The sequence below is a fragment of the Chenopodium album genome, chromosome 19, assembly GCF_948465745.1.
Source record: "Chenopodium album chromosome 19, dcCheAlbu1.1, whole genome shotgun sequence".
NCBI classification, from domain to species: Eukaryota; Viridiplantae; Streptophyta; class Magnoliopsida; order Caryophyllales; family Amaranthaceae; genus Chenopodium; species Chenopodium album.
This window is the reverse complement of record NC_137852.1, coordinates 43,812,286-43,835,779: the sequence shown is the minus strand read 5'-3', so window position 1 is coordinate 43,835,779 and position 23,494 is coordinate 43,812,286. Positions and strand designations below refer to the sequence as shown.

Below are 23,494 nucleotides of genomic sequence, written 5' to 3'. Positions count from 1 at the left end.
ATTTAGTTTAATTCATGTTTATTACATGTCATATTGTCTTTTACTTTTAGATGTGATCGGGTATGTGTTGACATCGAATCAGGTTTATTATAAGTCAAATTGTATATGGCTAATTCTTTATATGTTAGGGTTAATTGTAAGTTGGGTCGATTCAAATAGTAATTGGTTAACACCGGATCAATATAGCAAGGAGGTGGTGGGGGTGGGTAAAAAAAAAAGGTTATGTTATTTGTGGGCATTGCAAAAAGCGCCAAATCGGGAAAAGAAAACAAAAGTTCCGTCGAGAAAGAGACGAAGAAAGTTGTTGAATTGATATTGTAAATTGTATTTGGTCTAAATGCCTGGCCTCCGGGAGAAGCGACAGCGATTGATATTACTCTTAGGCATATTCTCATTTCGCATTTTCTTCCTCAAGGTTTCTTTTTTCACATCTCACTCTTTGTTTTTTCAGGGTTTTCTTTTCATTTGCTCTGTATCTCATTACCCATTACTTTACTTGCCGTGCTTAGTTTACGATTATTCATACTATTCCTTTCAAAGAAATGCACTTTCTGGGTTTCTTTTATTTTCCCATTTTCAACATTATATCATGACTACTTCTTATATGGTTTCATGCTTTCAATTCATTCTGTCTTAATCAATCTTGTTCCATTCATGTATTTTATGATGGTTATAATATGTGTTTGATTATGCATTTGATTCCCAGGTTTGAGATTGAACATAAATCAATTAATATGTTGCCATTGCTTGGAATTTAATCTAAACACCCTTTTTAATTTGATTGGTAATGATGATGGATCTTGATGGAGGTGGTGACCCTTATAACATGCTACTGAATGATCCCCTTCTATCAATTGTTGACAACTCTCTTCATCACTCTAAATACCTTTTGGCTCCTGCTTCTGTTGCACTCAGTGAAGCCTTCACCTGCTTCTCTAAGTTTGCTGGTGCTTTTGTCCTTTTCTTTTCCGGCTCTTCACAAATTCAAACCAAATTTAGTTCTGATACTAATCTTCCCAAACCTTCAAATTCAACTTCGTCTTTTGGACAACCCAAACACAATGCCCCCTCTACTAAGCCTTATCGCCGTCTGCCTGTTGCTTCATCCTGCTTCAGATTCCCACATGAATCTTTTGCCGCGCTATTTGGCCATAAGATTTCAGCCTTTTCTCTCAGACATTTGTTTAGAGCAGCAGCTGATGATGTTAAACCATTTCCTGTGCTCTCACTAGCTGCTGCACTCATACCCCCACTTGATCACTTGTAAGTAATTCATTCATTGTCTGCCTTTATATATCAAATTATTGCATTTGCTTGATGTTAAGTTTCCCACTTCTTTTTCACTTGTTACTTGCGTCCTGTTTTCAGCACTCCTAGCATGTTAACTATACCACCTAAGGATGCTGATGCACAAATGTTGGGATCCATGGACAAAAGCCCCTGCAATGTTCAGCATCATCGAGATTGTGTTGGTCATGCATTTCCTGAATTTAAGTGGTTGAGAAATACAGTTGAACCCAAAACTGGCATTCAGTTTCCTGGTGTTTTAAATAGCATAATAGCCAAGGATACTCAGTCCAATTTATCATCAGAGGTACTTCTACTTTTAGTCTCTACTTTGAAATAGACTGTAGATTTAACATGAAGTTCTATTTTTTACCATAGTATGGGAAAACTTGACTGCACGGAATAATAAATTTTGGTTCATGTAGCCGACCCCGCTTATGGGATTAAGGCTTTTATTGATTGATTATGGGAAAATTACTTGCTTGAACACAAGGTTTTATCTTTTTATCTATTTATTTGTGTAAATAGCAGGATTGAAACACCTTTGTTAATAATAAACAAAGCTGATGATGTCTTTTTCTTGAGTGCTTTGAAGTAATTTTTGCTCCCTTTTAGCTCCTACACTAGATTAATTTAGGAAAAAAATCACATTATTTCAGTATATTTTAGGCCTCAGGAATTTCTGATGCATCCTTTTCACCCCTTTAAGGCTTATCTAGTGTATCCTTTATAAGCCTGCACTTTAGAATCCTTCGTGTGTGTGTTTATTGTCTTTTTTTGCTGAGGTGAGATATGGACTAAAACAAGGGTTTAACAAAAATTTTCAGTATTTTGAAGAGGGATCGTGTCGCTTGTGATATCATGGTTTGGTAATCTTGGACTTGTGGTAATCATGGTTTGGTTATCTTGGACTTGTGGTAATCATGCTTTGGTTATCTTGGATTATAACACATTGCTTTGATTGTTTATTTTTTAAGAGCAAAAGAAGAATCTGGGTGTTTGGCATTGAACTTATTTAGTTATTTTTTTCAAATATACCTGTACCCATGAGCCACACTATTCAAATCGTGTGTCTTGCCCAAACAGACAATGGAATAGGCAGTTACACTTGCTATCATGTGCAAATTATGTGTCTTCCAAAAGCAAAACATGTTTGATTCTTCCTTTGACATGATCATGTCAAGTTATGCAAGAAGTATGGCTTTCTTTGTCTCCACTTTTGTGTGCAATGATAACTATGATGATTCAATAGGGGCTGTAAATATCGGCAGGGTCTGGGGAGGTTGAAGTGTTAGCAACTGTATACAGGATCATCTAGAAGGGTTTGCTTTGCCAATCTCATATTTGTTTCTTTTCTTCTGCTCTTTTGCCTAGTTGGCTCATTCTGTGATTGTAACCAGAAATAAGACTTGACATAGGAACCATATGACAGCTTTGTAAATAACTTTGGACCTCTTGGAACTCACTATCCTGCTATGCCTGATAGGTGCTTGTTGGAATGGGATCTAGGATCATGACTCTCATCAGAATTAAATCGCTGAAGGTCTATGCTTTTGGTTTTTGTAAGTACTCTCGCATCTAATGCTGCTTTGTTTATAGTACTGTTTTTTTATTTTATTTTTTTTTTTATAAAAAATGATTGTCTGCTATGATCAAGCTCCATAATTTCCTTTTCTCTTTCTTTTTAGATGTACATCCTTCTTCTCTCTGTCAGAAATTGGGTTCGAAATATGGTTCTGTTCCTGAAGTAGAACTCAAAGAACGTGATGATTTCTATGCAGACCTTCTTAGGTATAAGTATTGTTTGGTTAATCCATATGTGCATGCAAGCTTTTGCTCTTATGTTATAATCCTGAGTTGTTTGCTTATTTTTCTAAAACTCGGGATTACTGCCTCTATGTTTGTGTGCTGACTTGTTGGTGTACTTCTTATCTTTATTTGTGTAATCAATACTTCACCCTTTTTTGTCCTACACTTTAGTGCATGAGGATAGAGTCGTAGTAGCACTGTATAACCTTGGATTAATTTTTTTTTAAATTTTTAAATTTTTTTATTTTAAAAAATTTGTATTTTGAATGAAAGAGTTTTAGTAGGCAAGTTTTCAATTATGGAATGTAATGGGTTAATGCTTTTCCTGTAAAAAACCCAGTTGTGGGTGGGAACTTCATGAGAGGTATTTTATTGAACGGTGTGAATTATGTCCAGGAAGTATAATGTTAATTTTTCATATTATTTACCATTAACATTTTTCCTTTTATGAGAAGACATTTTCTTGATTAGGCTCTAGCCGCTCTACTGATTTAAGTTTTCCAATCTAGAAGTAAGAGGGGCTCTATGAGCACTGTAATTGTATATGACTAATAAGATGAAGCAAAGACTGAATACATGTATTTAATGTACACCGATAATTTAGAGCAGTTACTATAGAGTATATATGGAAGCAATGGCTCCATTACAGTTGGGTAACACATTCTTTACTCCCCATTTTACTTGTTCTGTTGATTGGCTTGTACATTATTTACTCACTCCCATTCTTAGTTGATGATCATAACTTTATTGTCATTATAATTTGTCTCTTTCTCTTTAATGGCACTCAAATAATCAATTTATGCTAACATAATTTATCTGTATGATGCAGGGAAGATATTGGAATGACTGTTCGATTTGTAGTTAACTACAGTGGCATGAAAGTTAATACAGTCAAAGAGTAAGATTATTTAATGTCTTAGCTTCTAGAACTTATCTTCTCATATTATTTATGTATAAAATTCAAATGTGTTTGAGGTCTGGTCTGTTTCTTTGTTTTTGTTGTTGAATTGGGGTTTGGCATCATTGATGCACAAGGGATGTTGAGGCTTTGTTGGGTATGTAGAGATTTGTTTCACGTTGTTGTCTATTGGGGACCATAAGTAGAATAACATACTAGCGGTCATGTAGATAGTTCTTTGTAAGGTAGCCATAAATGCCTGCATTTAGATTTTATCGCAGGTGTCACGACAGGAAATGCTATCATTGCTAAGGAGCCAGGCTACATCATGATATGAATGTGGCCTATTAAACTTTGTGGGTCTTAATACCTGGGTCAAGTTAGTGCTAAATTGATTTGTCTTAAATGTATTTATCTAGTGACTTACTACTTAAGGATATGTAGCTTGCCTAAAACATGAATTCAAAAAGTCAAAAGAGCTTGATCATGCTTGGTGAGCTGAGTGTTGGTTGACAGGTGTTACCTATATGAGCTAGTTGAAGTTAACACTGGATCCTAGCTAGATGATCAACACTCTTTAGCCAATTGAGTTGGTCTTGAATAGCTCTGAGCAAACTCTCATGGGTTTAGTTGTGGCAGATGGGAGCTTCTTATGATTGTTCAGGTCAGGATTTGTTAATTGCAGTTATGAAATTTGTAAATGAATTAAACAAACTATAATGGGTTGATCTATCATGTGATGGTTGCTCAATACATGATCGTGAATTGAGCCACTTTAGTGGGTCTCTCATAGTGCAAACTCTCCCAATATTATTGGGCCCAGGTGGGTGGGAGACTGTGGGTAATTGGGTATCTTTTTTGTTTTTCCCCTTATTTGTTTATGTAGACTGAAACTCAGTTTTCTTTCCAAACATTTTTTGAGTTTCTATTCATAAGATTATTGGTTTTTGTAAAGGGTCATAGGTGTTAGACTTGTTAGTAGGATGTCATATTGCTTGAGGATTTCATGCAGCTTTTATTATTTAGTGTATTTGGCTGGCAAAGAATAAATGTAGTTCTGAAGAGAAAGCTAGAGTTATGTTTGAAACAAAAGTTGTGAACTTCTTGTCGTATGGGTTTTTGATATGGACTGAGCTAGTATGATTGTGAACAACTTGAACTTGGGAATAAATGCTATGGTGGAATAATGTTGAAATCGTTGGACAAGACAGCAAAATCTAAGATTGAGGTGCTCATATATTAATGTTCATGAGTCTCACTTTTTTGTGTTTTACACTTACTAATCATGACCTTTGACATTTCTTTATTTGCACTATTTATAAAGCCTAAGTGTCTATAAGAAACGAAAAGATAGATGGGGCCTTCTTTACTTAGTGATTGAAGCTGTCCATGGGTTGCTCTAGTACATCAGTTGGAGGATAGGGTATGTTTTATAGAAGCTATCAGTTGGCATTTACCTCCTTTCCATGCAGATAATTCAGTTTAATTTGGATGTTTAACCCTAGGATGAGGTTGGGACCATGTAAGTATGTGTCTTTTGCCTAGTTCACGTTAATCATGGGCTCTGCATTATGAGGATAGGTGAGACTTGCACTAAGAATGGGACCTAAATTACCTAGCAAAAAGAGAACTTGTTGGTAGCTAGGGTCTTTCACTTTATCATATTTTAGTTTGAACAGGTCTTTTTTGTGACTTACTGCTGAAGAAATGAGTTTGAACTTGAATTGGATGGTGCTAACCTACTTAAGAATTGAGAGCTGGATAATATTTTTGATTTCTTCCATCTTATCCCCTTTGCTACGTGACATCTTTCGAAAAGAAGAGCAAAAACAAAAAAGGAAACACGATAGTATGACTAACGAAAGTATTGAAGTTAAGATTTCCTTCCTGCAATCACGAGAAGACATGGAATTATATGTGTTTGTGTAATTGTCCGGACGGAATGTTTTGTCCCGGACCAACAAAATGCGGATTTTTAATATCCTCAATTGGCGGGATGATATCTTCTATTGGCTGGATGATATCCTCTATTGGCTAGATGATATCCTCTACTAACTGGGTGATTTCATTTATTCACTGGATGATATTTCTACTAGTCGAATGATATCCTCTATTGGTTGGATGATATCCTCTACTAACTGGATGATATCATTTATTGGCTATATAATATCCTTTATTAGCTGATGATATCCTTCATTGGTTGGATGATATCCTCTATTGACACTATATGATATCATTTATTGGCCGAATGATATTTCTATTAGATAGATGATATCCTCTATTGGCAGGATGATATCCATATAGCCAACCAATAGAGGATATCATCTAGCCAATAAAGGATATCATAGACAAAATCATAAATGATATCATATAGCATATAGAGGATATCATCTAACCATGATATCATATAGCCAATAGAGGATATCATCCATGCAATAAAGGATATGTATACCTTGTTTGGAGATATGTATAATTTGTTTGATAGTATGTATAACAATGGTGGAACCTCCATTGAAGATCTCGTACTAAGGTCATGGGTATAGCATAAATTGCTCATTTCCCAACCATGCATATGTTATCAAAATGCTCACAATTCAACATACAATCATATGAGACAATCAATCTCAACAATTATACATCATATAAGAAGGCCCCAATTCGATTTTTTGGGCATTTTTCGAAAAATCCGAGAATTAAACTTTCTCTCTCTTCCACCATGAATGATCCCGCTTCTCTCCTTCGCCATTGATGTCGTCATCGTCATCGTCACCTACAGGGGTGGAAGGAGATCCACCATTGTTGTCATCATCGTCATTGTTGTCTATATTGTCATCGTCATCTCCTCCGTTGCACAAACTATTTGGTCAGGCTTGACTGACCCAATAGTTTGTGTTGTGTAATAGACTGGCTTTAGGAGGGGTAATTTGGGAAGTCTAGTATTATTATTAGGTTATGGTCATTAGCTTTAGTATAAATAGAGGGAAGGTAGGCAGAATTTTGGAGTGATTTCTTAGGAGAGTTGTGACCTCAAGTCACTCATTAGAGAGTTGTGAGCTAAACTCACTATAGAGCTTGATAAACCTATCGATTGTGTTAACCGTTATTTATGTTAATTAAAGCCTCAATCTTTCTTCTTTATTCTACCATCCTATAGCTTTCTTCTCTGTTATTGGTTGTGTCTGGCCAGTCCATTACAGTTTGGATTGGATGAGGTAATATGGTTTCATTGGGATACACTGGATTGCCCCTTTTACTCTTAGGGCCTCCCTGGTCAGCAGCAAATAAGAATTCTTTGGCAATAATGAACTTTGGTAGGGAAAAGGGCATAAGATTTTGTGGCAGGTTCCTTTTTTTCTCTCTCTTTTTTTTTTCCCCTTTTTTAGGTGGATAGGTAAGATCTAATTTTCTTCGTGTACAGGATTCTTCTTTGGTTATCTTATGAAACAGAGTGATTTATATGGCTTTCTCTTTGGACTCATCTTCATGGATTTTTACATACTGTTTATTCTTGATGCATTGAGTCATTATTTTTCCCTTAATTTATGATGGAATATCTGCCATTTACTTTACATCATTTGTCATTTGTTGATTGAAATATTATATATATTTTTATTAACAAAGTCTGACTGATAGAAAAGGTTGCATACATCTAGATTTCCTTGAACCTTGCATTAGCAAAATAAAATAATGGGTGGGGGGTTAATTTGCACATCTAGTTGCTATACATTCTTCTTCCCATATAACCTCCGCAATGAAAAACAAGTATACTCAAGATATGCTTTTTAAAGATCATAATGCCTGGTCATTGTCCCAGACTTTTATTTGTCATCATGGTCTACTTATCAGATGAAAAAAATGACCTTTTCTCTATCACTGAGTGGCCCATTTATCTCATTGGTAGCTTGTTGCTAATTCAATCCGCCCATGGTCAAATTTGCCTGACCTTAAATTAGGCTACGCTTGGCTGCTCAAGTCCATCACTTTATTTCTTTATCTTGAAGCAATCATCTTAACCTGTCCTAACCCTCACCCAGCCCATTCTGTTTGACGCTTTAATCCAACTTGCTTAGTCTGTCACATGCTTACCGATGAGGTGAATTAGCTGTTTGTTTAATCTTACCTGTTCTCATTTTACTTCTATATCCTCTGCCTTGCAGTGCTATTGAGAAATCTCTTCGGGCTCGTTTAGCTAAGGTAATGAATTCATCATTCCTTATGCGTATTCCTTTTAAGTTTTAACTACCCTTTATACTTAACTGCCTGTGTTGATTTCTGCTTTTTTTTTCTGTCCATGCTTTACAGACAAATCCGGAGACTGATTTCAAATGCCTCTCAACATTTGGTTCTTGTTTCACAAAAGATATTCCATTGCCAGCAGTAAGTAGCCATAAAGGATTGAGATTTTGTATGTTTAGATTTCTTCACGTCTTATTTTTCCAGTTTATTCCTCAGGGTACTATAATTGACTTCAGAAGAACTGCTGACGGGCATCTGATTACTGAAAGTGAGTAATCGTGTTGGATCCAGCTATGTTGCAAAATATTTTATTACTAATACTGGCAATCTTGTTATGCAGTTGGAGGCAACCAAGTTGGTGCAGTGCAAAGTAGGGAGTTGTGTAGTAAGTAGTTTCTTCTGTATTCCCAGCCTTTCTTTTTTGTTAAGTGCAAATAAAATTATATACATATTACATGTGAGTTGAAGTGTTGGGGGGTGCTTACCTCTGTCAATCATGCAAGTCTTCTGTGAACGTTTCATCCTGCTCACATTTGTTTAAAAGAATGGGAACAAAGCTAAAAAAATACTAGGTTTGTGCCTCTTAAGCCCAGTATGCGGGGTTTGGGTCAGACCATGAAAGATGATTACCAGTACTTGGTGGCTTGGTGCTTGCTTTGACTGAACTAGAACTGGTGCAATATTCCATCTATTAGGCATCACCCCTCGTTTTGTTCCCCCAAATCAGAAAGTGTGGCAATCATGTTTGAGGTTCTTACGTGGAGATTTTCTGTGCAGGGGCATTTTTTGACATGTACATTGGAGAAGTTCCTGTCTCAGAGCAAACAAAAGAAGAGATTGGAAGAAATGTTGCTACTCTTATGAGAAGGTGCTAAGCTGATTACTCTTCTGGATTATTAGGAGCCTAAGGCAGCCTAAGCCAAGGGTTTCCTGTGCTGCTTGACCCTGCCTATTACAAGGGGTTTTTAAGTGGCTTGTCTTTATATTGATATTATGTTATCAGTCTACCAGAGTTAATCCTCCAGTTCATGAGGCTTCTGGCTTCCATGTTTGGCGTGTGGTCAATTAGTCAGCTGTGCCAAGTGCCAAACTTGTGTTGTATAGTGGATTATTTATTTTTTCTTAGTTTTCAGTTATTTACGTAGAGGGGAAACATGATGAAGCTAATGATGTATACAGTATTAGGAAAACTTTTAAAATCTAGTTTTAAGATCACAAATTCCATATTTGCTCTTAAGTTATTTGATAGGGATAAGATTGTGTGTGTTTTGTTTCCTCTTCCGGTGTTGCCTGAGCTGGTGGAAGTTATTGGACACTTGGACAGCGGCTGTTATTTTTCTTCCAAAAGTACAAAGAAATGAAGATATTTGTCTGTCTAGTACTCTAGTTATACACTATGCTTGCAGGGGAAATGAGCTCCATGTCTCCACCTTCCCCCCCTTCCCCTTGCCCTCTCTTTTCCTCCGTCTTAAAATCCAAACAAATTGTTCAGTTCATGCTTAATCATGCATGATAAACATTGGCAGCACCTACTCCGTTATAACTGAACTTCTAGGTGTTATTACAAATCCAAGTATGGTTAGTAGACCAAAATTATATATTGATCAATTACTAGGCATAATAGCCCACTAACATAGATAATCATGATTTCAAGTGACGCAATGTAAAAAGAATAAGTCTCAAACTCAAAGTATTCAAAGCGTGTAGTAACTTGAAATTTGCAATGTGATAGAGTAGGATTCTAACCAAATCTTAACCTTTACGGTTTTTTAAATCTAGTATTTACGGAATGGGTGTTAGATAAACGCAACGTAATTACTACGTATTTTACTAGTATTTATTTTTGCTATAGTAGTTAGTTGATATTCAGGGATAATTAGAATTTTCAATATATCAAGTAACTAAAATAGATCATTAAAAAAAAAAAAAAAAAAAAAGGAAAAAAAAGGGAAAAAAAAAGTAATTAAAATAGAGTATACGAATATACGATTGCTTAAAAAAATAAACGGAGTATTACTTGACGAGTTGACGTTGAAACGGAGTATTGACGAAAAAAAATTACTATATATCGGAGCTTTTGAAGTGGTTCCTCCGTTTCTCTCTCCTCCATTAAAGTGGTTGTGAGGTTTCTCTCTTCCATTGAAGCAGCTTTCCAGGTATTACAATTTTCTTATTCATCGTATACCACTTTCGCACTCTAGTGTTAATCGTTCAGTTTTCTCAATTTAGGGTTCTTATAAGTTGGATTGATTATAGAACTATGTATTAACTATAATTTCATTACTACTCGAAGAATTTAATTTAATAATTGAGTCAAGTTTGGCTGCAAAACCCTTGAATGTTAGGACAGAATGAGCCTGGGGATAAAGAAAAAAATCTGAATTTGTGATGATAGTTGATATTTTGAGAGGTAAAAAAAGGAACTTTGTTGTTTTCTTTGAGGAAATTCTGAATTCATGGATTTTGATCTTTTATTGCTTTTCTTTTTCCTGTTGTGATGCATAATCACTGCGCTTTGTTGTAATGGTTGTATTTCGGGTAGGTCTAAGGATTTGGGTTACATTTAGTAGAGCTATGTGCATTTCATGTATTTTTGTTTGTAAATAATGTGGCTTTCTTCTTAGTCACAGATACCAAACATGATTATGATTTTGTTGATTCTTGAAATGTATTGTATTGGCCTGGCCTAGCAAACCATTGTTGTGTGCAAATTTGTTGCTTGCATTTGAACAACTATGCCGCTGTTCAGATTCATTATGTCCTTTAGATGATGCAGGAAATGGAACCAATTCCCGTTGAATCAAAAAACGAAACGCCTTCAGTTTCTGCTCCACAAGCTGATCATGGTAAGACTATATGCCTGCACTCCTTAGATTTGTTTGTTTATTTACTAGAGATCTTGATAAATCTCTATCATTTTGCTAGAAATCAAAGCTCGAGTGGATGCTGTGTGGCAGAAGATGAATAAAGGAGTATCTGCGAATACACTGAACTTCATTGTAAACAAACGTACTCCAAATGGAAATAAAACTCCACAGACAGATAAAGCTTCCAATGTATGGTGTTTTTGGAAGTGCTGATCTTATATCTTCAGTGATAAAGTGATTAATTCCTTATTGTTTTGGTCTTCTTTGTAGAATTGGATGTCATTATTGGGTTTGGGACCAAAAAAACCAGAAGAGGCTAATGGGGCATCCTCAGAAAGGAAGCGCTCCGCTACTGTACAGAGTGCACCCAATGGAATCAGTGATGAGGCCAAGAAGCTTGCTGCTACTGCTCTTGCAGCTGCCAGAGATGCTGCTGCTGCCTCTGCATCAAACCGGGGAAAAATTGAGGTAATTACTAATTACATGATAGCTGATTATCTTTTCTTTTTCTCATGTTTGATTCAGTATTTTGTGTCATCATTTCTATTGTACTGTATAAGTTCTACTAGGCCCTTTTCTTTTCTTTTCTTTTTTTTCTTTTTTTTTTTTTTGGGGGGGGGGGGGGGGGGGGAGAGCATGACAGATGGAATCTTTCTGGCTATTGTGTATTATTTTCAGAAAATGCAGACTATTTGTGCTTTACGCATGATTTTTTCAGCTTCTTAGAGCACTTTTATTTCCTCAGTTGGTCGTTGATGGGAAATTTACATTGCAGTTAAATGTTTGGAGCATATTTTATTGAACATTTAAGGGTTGTTGAATCTTGAGCTGTGAACATTTCGTTCTATTTCAGGTCAGTGAGATTCGAGACTTTGCTGGTGAAGAGATTGAGGTGAAGAAGATGGTTGACCCCAGCTCAAAAGAAGCAGCTGAAAGAGCTAAGGCACGAGCAGGGCCATCTTCTGTTGTGGACTCTGTACTGGAACAAATAAAGAAGAAACCAAAGCTTAGTCTTCTTGATAAGACCAAAAAGGACTGGGGAGAATTCAAAGGAGAAAATAAGGATTATGAGGAAGAATTAGATGCCTACAAGAAAAGTTCAAATCAATATTTAGACAAGGTCTCCTTCCTAAGTAGGGCAGATTACCGGGAATTTGAAAGGGAGAGAGATGTTCGACTTGCACAACAGGCAAAGAGGAAGCCAGAGGGTCCTTAGTTGTTTATATACATGCAATCTATACAATTTTATGGTATTGCAGTTTGTGGATGTCACCATGTTTTATTGGAAAGGTTCCTGATCATTAAGTAGGCTCTGTATCATTTTCTAATTTTAGGATAGTTCCAATTCAATGAGGCTGAAATTAAACTAGAATGAGCTTTGTGTGAATGTGATTTTTATTTTTTTTTGAAAGAAGATGTATGTTATTTTGTGATTCTTTGATTGAACAAATGTACCCCAACTTTTCATTCTGTTAAGCAGTTAGAAAAAGGTTAATTATGTGCTGTTGTTATTTTAAGTGTGCGCATATCTCTATAAATTTTACGGTTAATTATGTGCTGTTGTTATTTTACTTCGTATTTATTTTACGACTATGACAAGTTAGGATCATTTCATTTCATGTGCCTCATGTCTGTAGAGAAAGAAGTGACCTATGTATTTTTTTTCTTGACACATTAATGAGGAAACTAGTAAGCCATACATGATCAAATAATTCAAGATTAAACGTATAAATACCAATTAAACGCATTCACTTGACAATTAAAAAAGTACGAATAATAAAAAGGAATAACTTAAATACAATTAAAAAATTATGAATAATAAAAAGGAATAACTTAAATTTCGAATATTATGGGGTGGCCTGAAGGATCGAGGGAGTAGTTAATGAAGAACGAAAAATCAAACAACCCAAAATCTGTCCGATCTGAAAACATAAGTACTACGTAATTAAGTACTCCGTAATAGTAATAGTAGTAGTTCAGGAATCTTAGGAAATGAGAGAGTGAGTTAGTTAAGTCCGTAAAAAGGAAAAGGAAAAGGAAAAGGAAAAGGAAAAGGAAGAAATAGGCAATACTGCAATAGGGTAGTGTAGTATATAGTGGAAGTAGAAACGTGAGGAAGGGTGATCCCATACCCATACCCATACCCATACCCATACCCATACGATATTCCTTCCTATAGCCTGCAGTCGGTAGAACATAAGAAGAAATCCGGGTTATTTTCATTAACCACTCACTGTATTTAGTAAGTGAAATATAAAAGAGTGGGTTTTATTTATTCATAGTAAATTAAAATTAGATAGGAGGCCCAGATTACACGAAAGTGGCGAGTGCGACGGCGGTGACGGTGGGAATGGGCTTGTTCTGATATCAACTAACAACACAAGTAGATTTTCCGATGAAAAGCGGTGGCGCAAATGGAGTAGCGGCGTCGCATTCGACAAAGCGAAGATGGAAAGGGTTCGTAATAGCAGTGATGGGGCTTGTCATTCTATCAATGCTCGTTCCTCTCGTCTTTCTCCTCGGTTTTCACAATGCTTTCCACTCTTCTTCTTCTTCTTCTTCTGCTTCTCTTTCTGGATCCGGTTTGTTTTCGGAACTCAGATCTGCCTTCAATCACTTTTTTTTTTTTTTAGATCCTACCTTTGATTCATCTTTCTATTTGCAGAATTTCCGTCTCAACAACAATCTTCTTCTTCTCAGGTAACAACAACCAACGAACAAACTAGTTTTAATTTTATAAATTGAGTATAATTAATCAATTAATTGTTGTTTGCAGCATGATGGTGATGGTGTTGCTCTTGGAGCTTATCAATCCCACAACCCCAACCACACCATCGATCAGGTACTTGTTTACTTACATACACCATTAATAACACCTAACCTAAGCTTTTTAATCATGCATTCTTTCAAATTCAGGATCAATGTCAATCTTTTTATTTATTTATTTATTATCACTAAGCTACTACTCACTTTCCCTAAAGGTATCATACTATATTACAATACCAAAAATATATGTATCTCTACATTCAATGTCATGTCAAATTGAATTATATAACTTTTCGACTCTTGTAAACTGCAAGTTTTGGTCTTTTTTTTTTTTTTTTTTTTTTTTCTTAAATTAAATTTACTTCTAGTTTGTTTGTACTCAGTACTCTCAACAACCTCTAGGCCCTAAGGAGTATTGAACACTATAAACATCCATTCTTGTAGTTATGTTTGCACTTTGGAGTTCAGATTTTTTGACAAAATGACAGGGTTTATGGCTCACTTGGAAGCTAGTTGTTTGATCAACCTAATTAACTCTTTTGAGTTATCTGGTAATGTATTTATTGGAAGAGCTTCTTAGGTTCAATAAGTTGACTTTGGAACAAATCAGATGGCATATGCTCTCAAATTTTACGCTTTTTAACATCAATAGCTAGTATCTACAAGTCAATTATACCATACATTTCTATTGAATCAAGCTGAGTACAAATTAACCCTTACAGCTAGTTTGGTTAGTCACACTATTTATCAAGGAGGGCCCTACTTGTATAACTTTTTTTTTTTTTTTTTTTTTTTTTTTTATAAAAAAAAAAAAAAAAAACTATTTAAGGTGCACCATATCATCTCCAATTTTATTTTACCTCTGATTTAGATAGGTTGCTTGATGAAGTTTGATAACCTTTACAATTTGCAATTATCAAGGAGAGCCTTATTTTAATTTCTTTTTTTCTAATTTTATAATTCTAGTAATATATATAGATCTTAGTCTAAGGCTTGTCCTTTGTGGAATCTTCCAATTGAAGTTTACTACCCTACTGTATGACATTATTATTTTGCCTGTAGCTCTTTTGCCGTACTAAATTTCTGATCATTTATAATATTATGCTCCTCAATATATATATGAACACCGGATTTATAATTTTAATAATTTATGTAGTATTTGGTATTACTTTTTTGCAGCATGATCAGACAAGACATATCGAAGATCTTATAGAGAGATTGGCACCTGCACTTCCAAAGGTTCATCACTTACATTACATAATTTTTTAATGGTTAAGACTCATCTTGCGTTTTAAATAGAGATAGAACTAATACCTTTTGGTTTCCATTACAATGTGCATCAACATAGTGATTCTTTAAGCGAAATGCTTTGCAATGGCTAAGTTGCTTCATATTTTTATTGTCTTTACTTGTCATATGTTCAATGTGTTCCTCGTCTTTTTCTTGTTTTGTTGTGGGGTGAGGGGGGGAGAGGGGATGTGTGATGTGATCACCATAGTTGCTACTTCTTTTATTCCAGTCACCTCGCTACCTGAACAATGAATAAAAAAGGGAGTTATTTCTGCTATATGATTAATTAAGGTGCTTAAGAGGTCTACACGTGGATCTTGAGATGTTATGAGAATGGAACTCCTAGATTCTTTTTTAGGGGTTTTACTGTTAAGTTTTGGATCAGACTTTCTTACATTACATGTTCTTTAAACTGTTAATTATTGAAGACCTTTGAAGTGATTTATTTTGGAGTCTTCATCTGGAGGTGAATTTGAAGCAGTAAATTATAAGATATTAAGAGGCGGGAGAAACACATGCTTGTGTTGTACACCTTTGAAGAATGAATCAATGGCTCATAGGCAATGGATGATAATTGGACATAACCTATTCAAGTTAAGTAGATGCTGGCTTCCAATATGACTGCAATAGGATAGGGTCAGAGGGAGAAATGGAGTGAGAGACTACGGAAGTGAGCCAACTCTAGAGAGAAGGAAAGAAATCAATTTGATCACCCCTGAAAAGCAAGTGCACCTTTGTGAATCTGACTTTAGGTTAGGGCAGTGAGAGATAGCTGCAACTCTGCAAGCACAGAATCTCGCTATATAAATGGGAAGCTCTTCCTCATAGGACTGAAGAAGAGATACTATTAGATACCCATGGCAAATTTCCTTTAGCGCTTGAGAAAGACAATTATTAGGGTCAGTCATCTGCTGTGTTTCTTTTGTCTATGTGCTGATCTTGAATATCAAGCAAGTAGACTGCTTAAAGTTGGCGTGTATCATTTGACAAGTAAAGTTTGTAAGGCTTGCCATGTGAAATTGATTGAAGAAATTAAATGTGTTTATTTTGAAGTCAAGTGAAAATGCCTCTAATGTTCTAAATATGTAGACGAAGTCTACACTTCTACGTATTTGGACTGGTGTTGTGTTTTAATCAATTATTTTGATATAAAATTATACTACTCTGATACTTAAGTGAACCTCTAAGAAAATCCTTTGACATTGGATCTATGAAAATTGTTTGGCAGTATTATATTTGAGGGGAGTGGGAGTGAAAGAGGGTATTCAGGGTAGGTAAATAAAGCTTTAGAAAAGCCTTTTTTGAGAGCTCGTGATGGTTTTTTGTAAATTAACGATATTTCCTTGTGGACAAGCTTTGTTTTTTTTTCTTTGGTTTGAAGCCCGGGGTGGGGAGTCCGGAGGGGGGATATCAATTACTAAGCAGTGAGTTTTGGCTTAAAAGGCTACTTCAATTGTGCATTTTAGCAATCATATGAGGGAATGTTAACATCTGTATACAAAACAAGTTGGATTCTAAAATTCTACTACCCAGCTCATGATTTTAGCTTTGATTTAATTGTGTAAGGGTGGAACCACTTTCACAGGCAATGTAGTGGTTTGTGGCTGTTGTATGTAATGGGATAAGGGATGTGATGATAAATGGAATTAAGAGGATTGTAAAGGGAAGGAGATTAATAATGTCTGTATACTTCCTCAAGAGAATTGGGCACTGTTTATCTGTATACTTCTTTCTCTTTTTCTTACCATTTGTGGGTAGTGTAATTCCTCTTCACTTTGAGGATTTTGAGTGCTCAATGCTGTTTGGGTCTTTTAATTTTCTTATAATTAATTAAACTAATATTTCTTAATAATTTGTTACTCGGAAATAGAAATACATGTGTACAAGAAGCAAAATTAATCCGATTTTAATAAATAGTAAATGTAGGTTGCAAATGTCATGAGAATGGAGGGTTTCTTAATCAGATAGATGTCAGGTCTTCGCCTACTGCTTCTGTTCTTACATACCTTTCCTGTATCTAATTTTATCTGATTAGTGTGGATCAAGCATACTAATCTTCATTGCCAGCTCTCTTGATAAAGGCAACCTCTTCTTAAGTTGAATATGTATAGTTTGTTAGATTAGACAAAACAGTGCTGTTCTAAAATTATGGGGTGCCTAAGCTAATTATTTTATTGGCCCCTAATATTTGAAAGAAGTAACTGATTATATTTAATATTTGCAATAAATTTTCCAAAAAAAAAAAAAATTGAGGATGTGAAGTATGGGAAAATATAACCTACTACTTCCTCTGTTTCTTTTTAGCTGCATCACTTTCCTAAAACGGAAGTGTTAAATTAGTTGCATCTCTCTCTTTCTCTCTCCTATCACATGTGTCCATTTATTTTATTCTCTCTATCTCCCTCATCTCTAAAAATTGCCTAGGAATTCGCAATTTGCAAAGTGATGCAACTAGGGGTGAAAGTTCGGTTTTCGGTTTGGTTTATAGGCCAAACCGAAACCGAACCACCCTATTTCGGTTTCATGATTTTGCAAACCACACCGCACCACTTAAGAAAAGAAACCAAACCACTTAGGGTTCGTTAGGGTTCGTTTGGCATCGTTGTGGTTTTCTGTTTTTTGGTTTTTTGTTTTTTAAAAGTATATTATATATGTCACATAATGAATCAAAAAATATATAGACTTATTAAAATCATGATAATTTTGAAAACTGACAACAAAAAAGTGGAAACACCTTTTTCTTGTTTCTTGTTTTTGGTTTTTGGTTTTCAAAAAACAGAAAACTGAAAACCAAAAATGATGCCAAACAAGGCCTTAAATTTCGGTTTTCCTTAAAAAAACCGAACCACACCGAATTTTTATCGTACACATCAAATATTGCAAAAAACCGAACCAAACGACACCAATCAAAACCTATCCAAACAAAACCAAACCAAACCAAACCATACAAACATAATTAAACAAGTTTAAACATCAAAGTTACAAATCAAAACCAAACCAAACTAATCCATACAAAACAAGTTTTAACATAATTAAACAATTTTTAACATAACAGCAGCAGAATTTTTCCAAAAAAAAAAAAAAAAAAATAACAGCAACAGAATGGCAGAACTGTAGGCCAGCAGCAGTCAGCTTTCATGAACACAACATCAGCGTGAGTTAGGAGAGGAAGGAGCAGCACTGCAGCAGTAAGGAGAAGAAGCAATTGAGCAATTGAGCTTCGCAAATAGGCGAAATTGCAATTGACCTTTGGATGGTGGAAGGTGATAGGTGGTCGATGGTCGGTGGTCGGTGGACGGTCGCCGGTGGAATGGAGTATGAGTGTATGACTAATTGGGAATTGAGAGTGAGGGGGAGTGAGAGGGCGGAGAGAGAGGGGCAGAGAGAGTAAATGATTAGGTTTTTTTTTTCTTTATATACTGTGTAGAATTGGGCTAGGGTTTTGTTGGGGTTGGGCCAAAATTTCGGTTCGGTTTTGGTTTTTCGGTTTCTTATTTTCCAAAACCGAAATTGAACCATATAATTTCGGTTTTTGGTTTTTGCAAATCGAAACTGAACCACTTAAGAAAAAATAGAGGAAGTAATTTTTTTTAATGGCCAAAAAAGTAATTTTTAACTTAATTTGAACGTCATAATTTATTTCTATTGAAATAATAAAGAAGCTTGTGGTGGGATTCAAATTACTACCTCGTTCATAGAATGCAAATATGAGTACCAACTGCACTTGGTTGTTAATGATGTATGATAATCAAGCATAATTTGAAATATTTCGTTTTAAAAATTGGCTCTTTCCTATTTTGGGCCCTTGTTCTTTCGGGGCATGTGCAATAGGGCTCTTTGCCAACCCACAAACGTACTACTTTCAGTTTTAATATGCCTTTTTGGTCCGTGGTTCTCCCAATGGGGGTGGAGGGGTTAGGGAATTCAGTAACTTTGGTAGCTTTGATCCCAGAATGTATTGTTATATTTGGTGGGATGTACAGCGACTTTTACTGGTGGCCTTTTTGGGTAGAGAAGTATTTGTCGGGATGTAGGGTGGTTTTTGTAGGGATTGGAGTAACTTGTCCATCGTAAATGTGTATCAGTGTATAGCCATCTCATAAGAGGAATTACGTTTGCTCAAAAGCTCTGGTTGAAGTCAGAGGGTGGTAGGTAAATCTTAGGAATTTACTTTATCCAAACGATAATCTCAAAGTTAAGTCTCGTTTTTAAGTCAAGTGGTTTACCTGGTGCTGGGAATGCGCCACAGTTGCTCAAGGATATGTCACTTTGTTACATTTTCAAAAATTGGCACATTGCTGATCTTTGATTATTTTGGAGGACTCTTATCTACTTCATTTGTAAGTATCAGCATCTTTCTTCAAGAATGTGCTCTGTGGACATCGTTTGTTTGGACTTGAACTCATTATACTCTTTGCCTAGGGCTCCTTGTTTATCTTTTGTCAAGCTGAACTTTTCATTGCCTCTGCTGGGTCCTTGGTCTGAGTGATGCAAGTCTCTGGGCGAAATTCAAATGAAATTTGTCTGAGAATGCTAATGTAGCTTGTCTGAAACTACAAAAGTCCACTTGTTAGTTGAAATACTACTATCCTGCATTTAATCAATCAACTTGATCTAGGTGCTTTTTTTAATGGGCTGTGGGCTAATATCAATGAAGCTTGTCTAAGAGAATCTAATTGCAAATGCTACTTGTTGGTCAAAGTGAATCAGTCTTGTATGAATGGCTGACTTGAATTAGGTGCTTTTATTTGCCAATATGTGAATTCTTGATCTGGATGTGGGTTTCCGTGTGGATCTTAACGTGAAGCAATGTACCAGTCTAAGATATAAATTTCATGTTGTGTCTGTGGTTAGTGTTTAATCTATGTCACTTACAATATACTTTTCGAGTATCAGGAGCGTGTTGGAAAACAAGATCATGAAATATCTGCCCAAGATGGATTAAATCGATCCATCACCAAAGCTCCTATGCATGTTTATCAACCTAAAGGGAGCCCTGGTATATAAATATTTTAATATGATTTCAAAGTCCTTAATTCTTTTGAAAAAAGATTATGTACCCTTTTGTTTATCTACAGGGCATCGTGTGGAGACTGATGTCCGTGAAGCCTCTCCTGAAAGAAAAGTATGCCAATATCTCTATATACTTTCCATAATTTGTATTAATTTAGTTAGTGTTTGTTTTCCTTGTAGAATTTTTCAATGGTTAATTGTAGTCACCCAGATGCCATCAATATTTATTAAAAAAATCTTAGCAGAATGTCAACATCAGCAAACCCATTGAAGTGCATAAGCTAGCAAAAGGTGATGAAAGTGAAATTCCATGTGAATTGAGGTTTGGGAGCTATTGCATTTGGCGTCGTGAACATAAGGAAGATATGATGGACTCTATGGTGAGAAAGTTAAAGGATCGGCTATTTGTTGCTCGTGCATACTTCCCGAGCGTTGCCAAGCTTCCTGTGCATGAGAACTTGTCAAGGGAGTTGAAGCAAAATATACAAGATTTTGAGCGTATATTTAGTGAAGCTTCTACGGATGCTGATCTTCCCCTACAGTGAGTATTTGACCATCTAAAATTACCTTTAGTTCCCTTCACACAGCCCCCCTTCCGCTGTTGCCTGCAATGATTGTTCAAAATATTTTTTCTTCTCTTTTGTATCCTTATGATAGCATCTTTATAAGATTAAATGTACGAAATACATTTAATTTTGCTGTATGTGTCAATCAGTGTTGAGGATAAGCTGCGAAAAATGGAAACTGCGATAGCTAGAGCCAAATCAGTTCCTGTGGATTGCAACAATGTGGACAAGAAATTTAGGCAACTTGTTGATCTGACTGAAGATGAAGCTAATTTCCACACGAAGCAAAGTGCCTTTCTTTATCAACTTGCTGTCCAGACAATGCCAAAATCTCTACATTGCCTGTCCATGAGATTAACTGTTGAGTATTTCCACACTTCCTCTGAGGTTCTGGAAGATTCAGTGACAGAGAAATATATAGATCCAAAATTGTATCATTATGTTATCTTCTCCAACAACATATTAGCATCTTCTGTTGCAATTAATTCCACAGTTTTACATGCTAAAGTAATTTCTCTTCTCATATGTTTATTTTTTTCATTTCAAATTGTAGTATCTTTTTTATTTGTTTTGATGTTTACAATGGACTTCTTTTCAGGAGAGTAAGAAGCTGGTATTTCATGTCCTGACAGACAGACAGAATTTTTATGCTATGAAGCTATGGTTCGTCAGAAATATGTTCAAGAAAGCCTCAATTCAAGTATTGAATATTGAAGAGTACAATATAATACCCAGTTCCTCGTTGCCCGAGGAATCTCGTATTACCTTTCATTCTCACAAGTTTCCAAAGATGCATTATGAGACACAATGTGTTTCCCTATTTTCTCATGCACACTATTTCCTTCCCGAAATATTCAAAATTTTGGACAAAATTGTTGTTCTTGATGATGATGTTGTTGTTCAGCAAGACTTGTCAGCATTATGGAGAATCAATATGGGAGGGATGGTCAATGGTGCTGCTGAGAATTGTGCAGTAAGGTTGGGTCAGCTGGAGAATTATCTAGGTAGAAACAATTTCAACAAAAATTCTTGTGCCTGGATGTCTGGATTGAACGTGATTGACTTGGCTAGGTGGAGGGACCTTAATCTTACTGGAACATTCAGAAGAATGGTAGAAGAGGTGAGTTTATTTTCTTTTACCTGAACACTTTCTTTTGTGATGTTTGAGCATTGTTGGGATAGGGGTCTTCTGATCTGAAATTGACATTTGTATGTATATGAGCATGAAAAGAAGCATGTGTGCTGGTGTGCTTGCCCCTCTTCCTTTTTTGTGTGGGTTCGAAATGAGGGGGATTTTAGGTTTTCATTTTGAGTCTCCCTATTGTGAGACATTTTATCTAATCATCTTTCTTGTCTTATCATCCTTGTTTAACTGAAAAAATTCTACTTTCCTTTATTAATGTATGATTTTTTCTACTTGCCATTCCATATTTCCATGGGGTAGGCAGTAGGCTCCTTTGTAGTGCACTGGAATCTGGATTGGGTTGAGTTCTTTTTCTAGTTTTCCTCTCTATGCCTGGAAATATTTCCACGCTTCCATTGTTTTTGTTCAACCTTTTTGGCTTCCATGTTCTATAGTAGGAAAGCTTTATTAAAAGAAAGAGGTAGCATTGTATCTGCAGCTATATACTTGTGTTAATGTGTTTGTGAGCCGGTAATTACTTACTGACTCTTTCCGATTTACAGCTTACAATGAAAAGTAGACAGCATGAAGCTACTGCATCCAAGGCTAGCTTGCTTACATTTCAGGACCTGGTTTATGCGCTTGATGATACGTGGGTTTTGTCAGGTTTGGGTCATGATTATGGCCTCAATCTACAATTTATCAAAGATTTTGCAGTGTTGCATTACAATGGGAACAGGAAACCTTGGCTTGAGCTAGGCATTCCTAAATACAGAAGTTTATGGTTTAAGTTTTTGAACCCAGAGGATCAATTTTTAAATGATTGCAATGTCATTTCTTAAAGGTTACAGTATTCTTTTGCCTCATTTAATGATTAGAAGAATCCTTCGCTGCTATGACTTCCAAGTTCCAACATGCGGCTGCGACTCTTGTGTTGGGCTTGTTGGCGTGCTATATTCTTTCATAGTTGAAATGACATGAAATATCAATGATTCTTTCAAGCAACAGAAGAGCTCCTTGTTGATCAAAGAGAGACAGAAAAGCTTTTTGGACATGCCGGGATTAATGATTTTTGGACATGCTTAGCCTGTGATTTCAGGGATCCAGGGACATCAAAGGAATATGTATATATCTTCTTTTTGGGCAGGTTTCGGTTGATAGAAGGTAAATCACATCCAATCCAATGGAATTGCTGTACTCAGCAGATCTGTCCTGTGTGTATGTCTTAGTGTTAATGTAAGTGATGGGTGGACTGAGATAACCCCTTAATTCACTATCATTTTTATCTGTTTGGATTTTGAATGTTGCTCGCCTGATTCATTCTCCATTGTTTGACTTGTAATCAATTGATTTTTCAGTTGGCATTCTTTTTAGAAGCCAGAGTTGGATTGTTGTTAATAATCTTCATACCTACTTAATTACTTTATTCCATATTCATGGTTGAAGTTTCTATTTTTATTTATTTATTTTTTTATCATAATATCTTTCACTAATATATAGATAAATATATCATGACCCGATCATCACATACAATATTTGTTACTCCTTGTGTTTTCTTTTGCTCTGTCAATTATGGATAAGGAAAATTCAATTGTTGGCCTAAGGAATATGTTTTGACATTCTTTAAATTAAATTTGCG

The 23,494-nt window shown here is 35.7% G+C and overlaps 3 protein-coding genes across 4 annotated transcripts; all 3 read left to right on the top strand.

Annotated features, from left to right (window-relative positions):
- Window positions 1–294: 294 nt before the first annotated feature.
- Window positions 295–9,435, top strand: LOC145595814 (fatty-acid-binding protein 2-like). Of its 2 annotated transcripts, XM_081652239.1 has the most exons (11): window positions 295–415; window positions 707–1,263; window positions 1,369–1,594; window positions 2,774–2,849; window positions 2,976–3,078; window positions 3,926–3,994; window positions 8,152–8,188; window positions 8,297–8,371; window positions 8,447–8,498; window positions 8,571–8,615; window positions 9,008–9,435. In XM_081652239.1, exons 2-11 carry the CDS (start codon window positions 788–790, stop codon window positions 9,103–9,105), a joined length of 1,257 nt encoding a protein of 418 aa, XP_081508365.1. In that variant the 5' UTR covers window positions 295–415; window positions 707–787; the 3' UTR covers window positions 9,106–9,435. The 2 variants fall into 2 exon arrangements, with proteins under 2 accessions (XP_081508365.1, XP_081508366.1); XM_081652240.1 differs by lacking the exon at window positions 295–415 and having other exon boundaries at window positions 428–1,263.
- Window positions 9,436–11,127: 1,692 nt separating this feature from the next.
- LOC145595812 (uncharacterized) lies at window positions 11,128–12,614 on the top strand. Its single transcript, XM_081652237.1, has 3 exons — window positions 11,128–11,286; window positions 11,368–11,565; window positions 11,951–12,614. Exons 1-3 carry the CDS (start codon window positions 11,191–11,193, stop codon window positions 12,311–12,313), a joined length of 657 nt encoding a protein of 218 aa, XP_081508363.1. The 5' UTR covers window positions 11,128–11,190; the 3' UTR covers window positions 12,314–12,614.
- Window positions 12,615–13,437: 823 nt separating this feature from the next.
- LOC145593791 (putative galacturonosyltransferase 7) lies at window positions 13,438–23,219 on the top strand. Its single transcript, XM_081650155.1, has 10 exons — window positions 13,438–13,679; window positions 13,763–13,797; window positions 13,874–13,939; window positions 15,043–15,102; window positions 20,050–20,152; window positions 20,232–20,278; window positions 20,412–20,707; window positions 20,882–21,239; window positions 21,331–21,852; window positions 22,419–23,219. The coding sequence occupies exons 1-10, from the start codon at window positions 13,493–13,495 to the stop codon at window positions 22,695–22,697; spliced, it is 1,953 nt and encodes a 650-aa protein (XP_081506281.1). The 5' UTR covers window positions 13,438–13,492; the 3' UTR covers window positions 22,698–23,219.
- Window positions 23,220–23,494: the final 275 nt, after the last annotated feature.

Bases quoted from the DNA above. Each gene is read 5' to 3' on its own strand.
- LOC145595814 (XM_081652239.1), top strand. From the start codon at position 788: ATGATGATGGATCTTGATGGAGGTGGTGACCCTTATAACATGCTACTG. The intron at 1,264-1,368 runs GTAAGTAATTCA...TCCTGTTTTCAG, and splicing joins ATACCCCCACTTGATCACTT to CACTCCTAGCATGTTAACTA. The intron at 1,595-2,773 runs GTACTTCTACTT...TATGCCTGATAG, and splicing joins AGTCCAATTTATCATCAGAG to GTGCTTGTTGGAATGGGATC.
- LOC145593791 (XM_081650155.1), top strand. From the start codon at position 13,493: ATGAAAAGCGGTGGCGCAAATGGAGTAGCGGCGTCGCATTCGACAAAG. The intron at 13,680-13,762 runs GTTTGTTTTCGG...TTCTATTTGCAG, and splicing joins TGCTTCTCTTTCTGGATCCG to AATTTCCGTCTCAACAACAA. The intron at 13,798-13,873 runs GTAACAACAACC...TGTTGTTTGCAG, and splicing joins AACAATCTTCTTCTTCTCAG to CATGATGGTGATGGTGTTGC.
- LOC145595812 (XM_081652237.1), top strand. From the start codon at position 11,191: ATGAATAAAGGAGTATCTGCGAATACACTGAACTTCATTGTAAACAAA. The intron at 11,287-11,367 runs GTATGGTGTTTT...TCTTCTTTGTAG, and splicing joins AGACAGATAAAGCTTCCAAT to AATTGGATGTCATTATTGGG. The intron at 11,566-11,950 runs GTAATTACTAAT...GTTCTATTTCAG, and splicing joins CAAACCGGGGAAAAATTGAG to GTCAGTGAGATTCGAGACTT.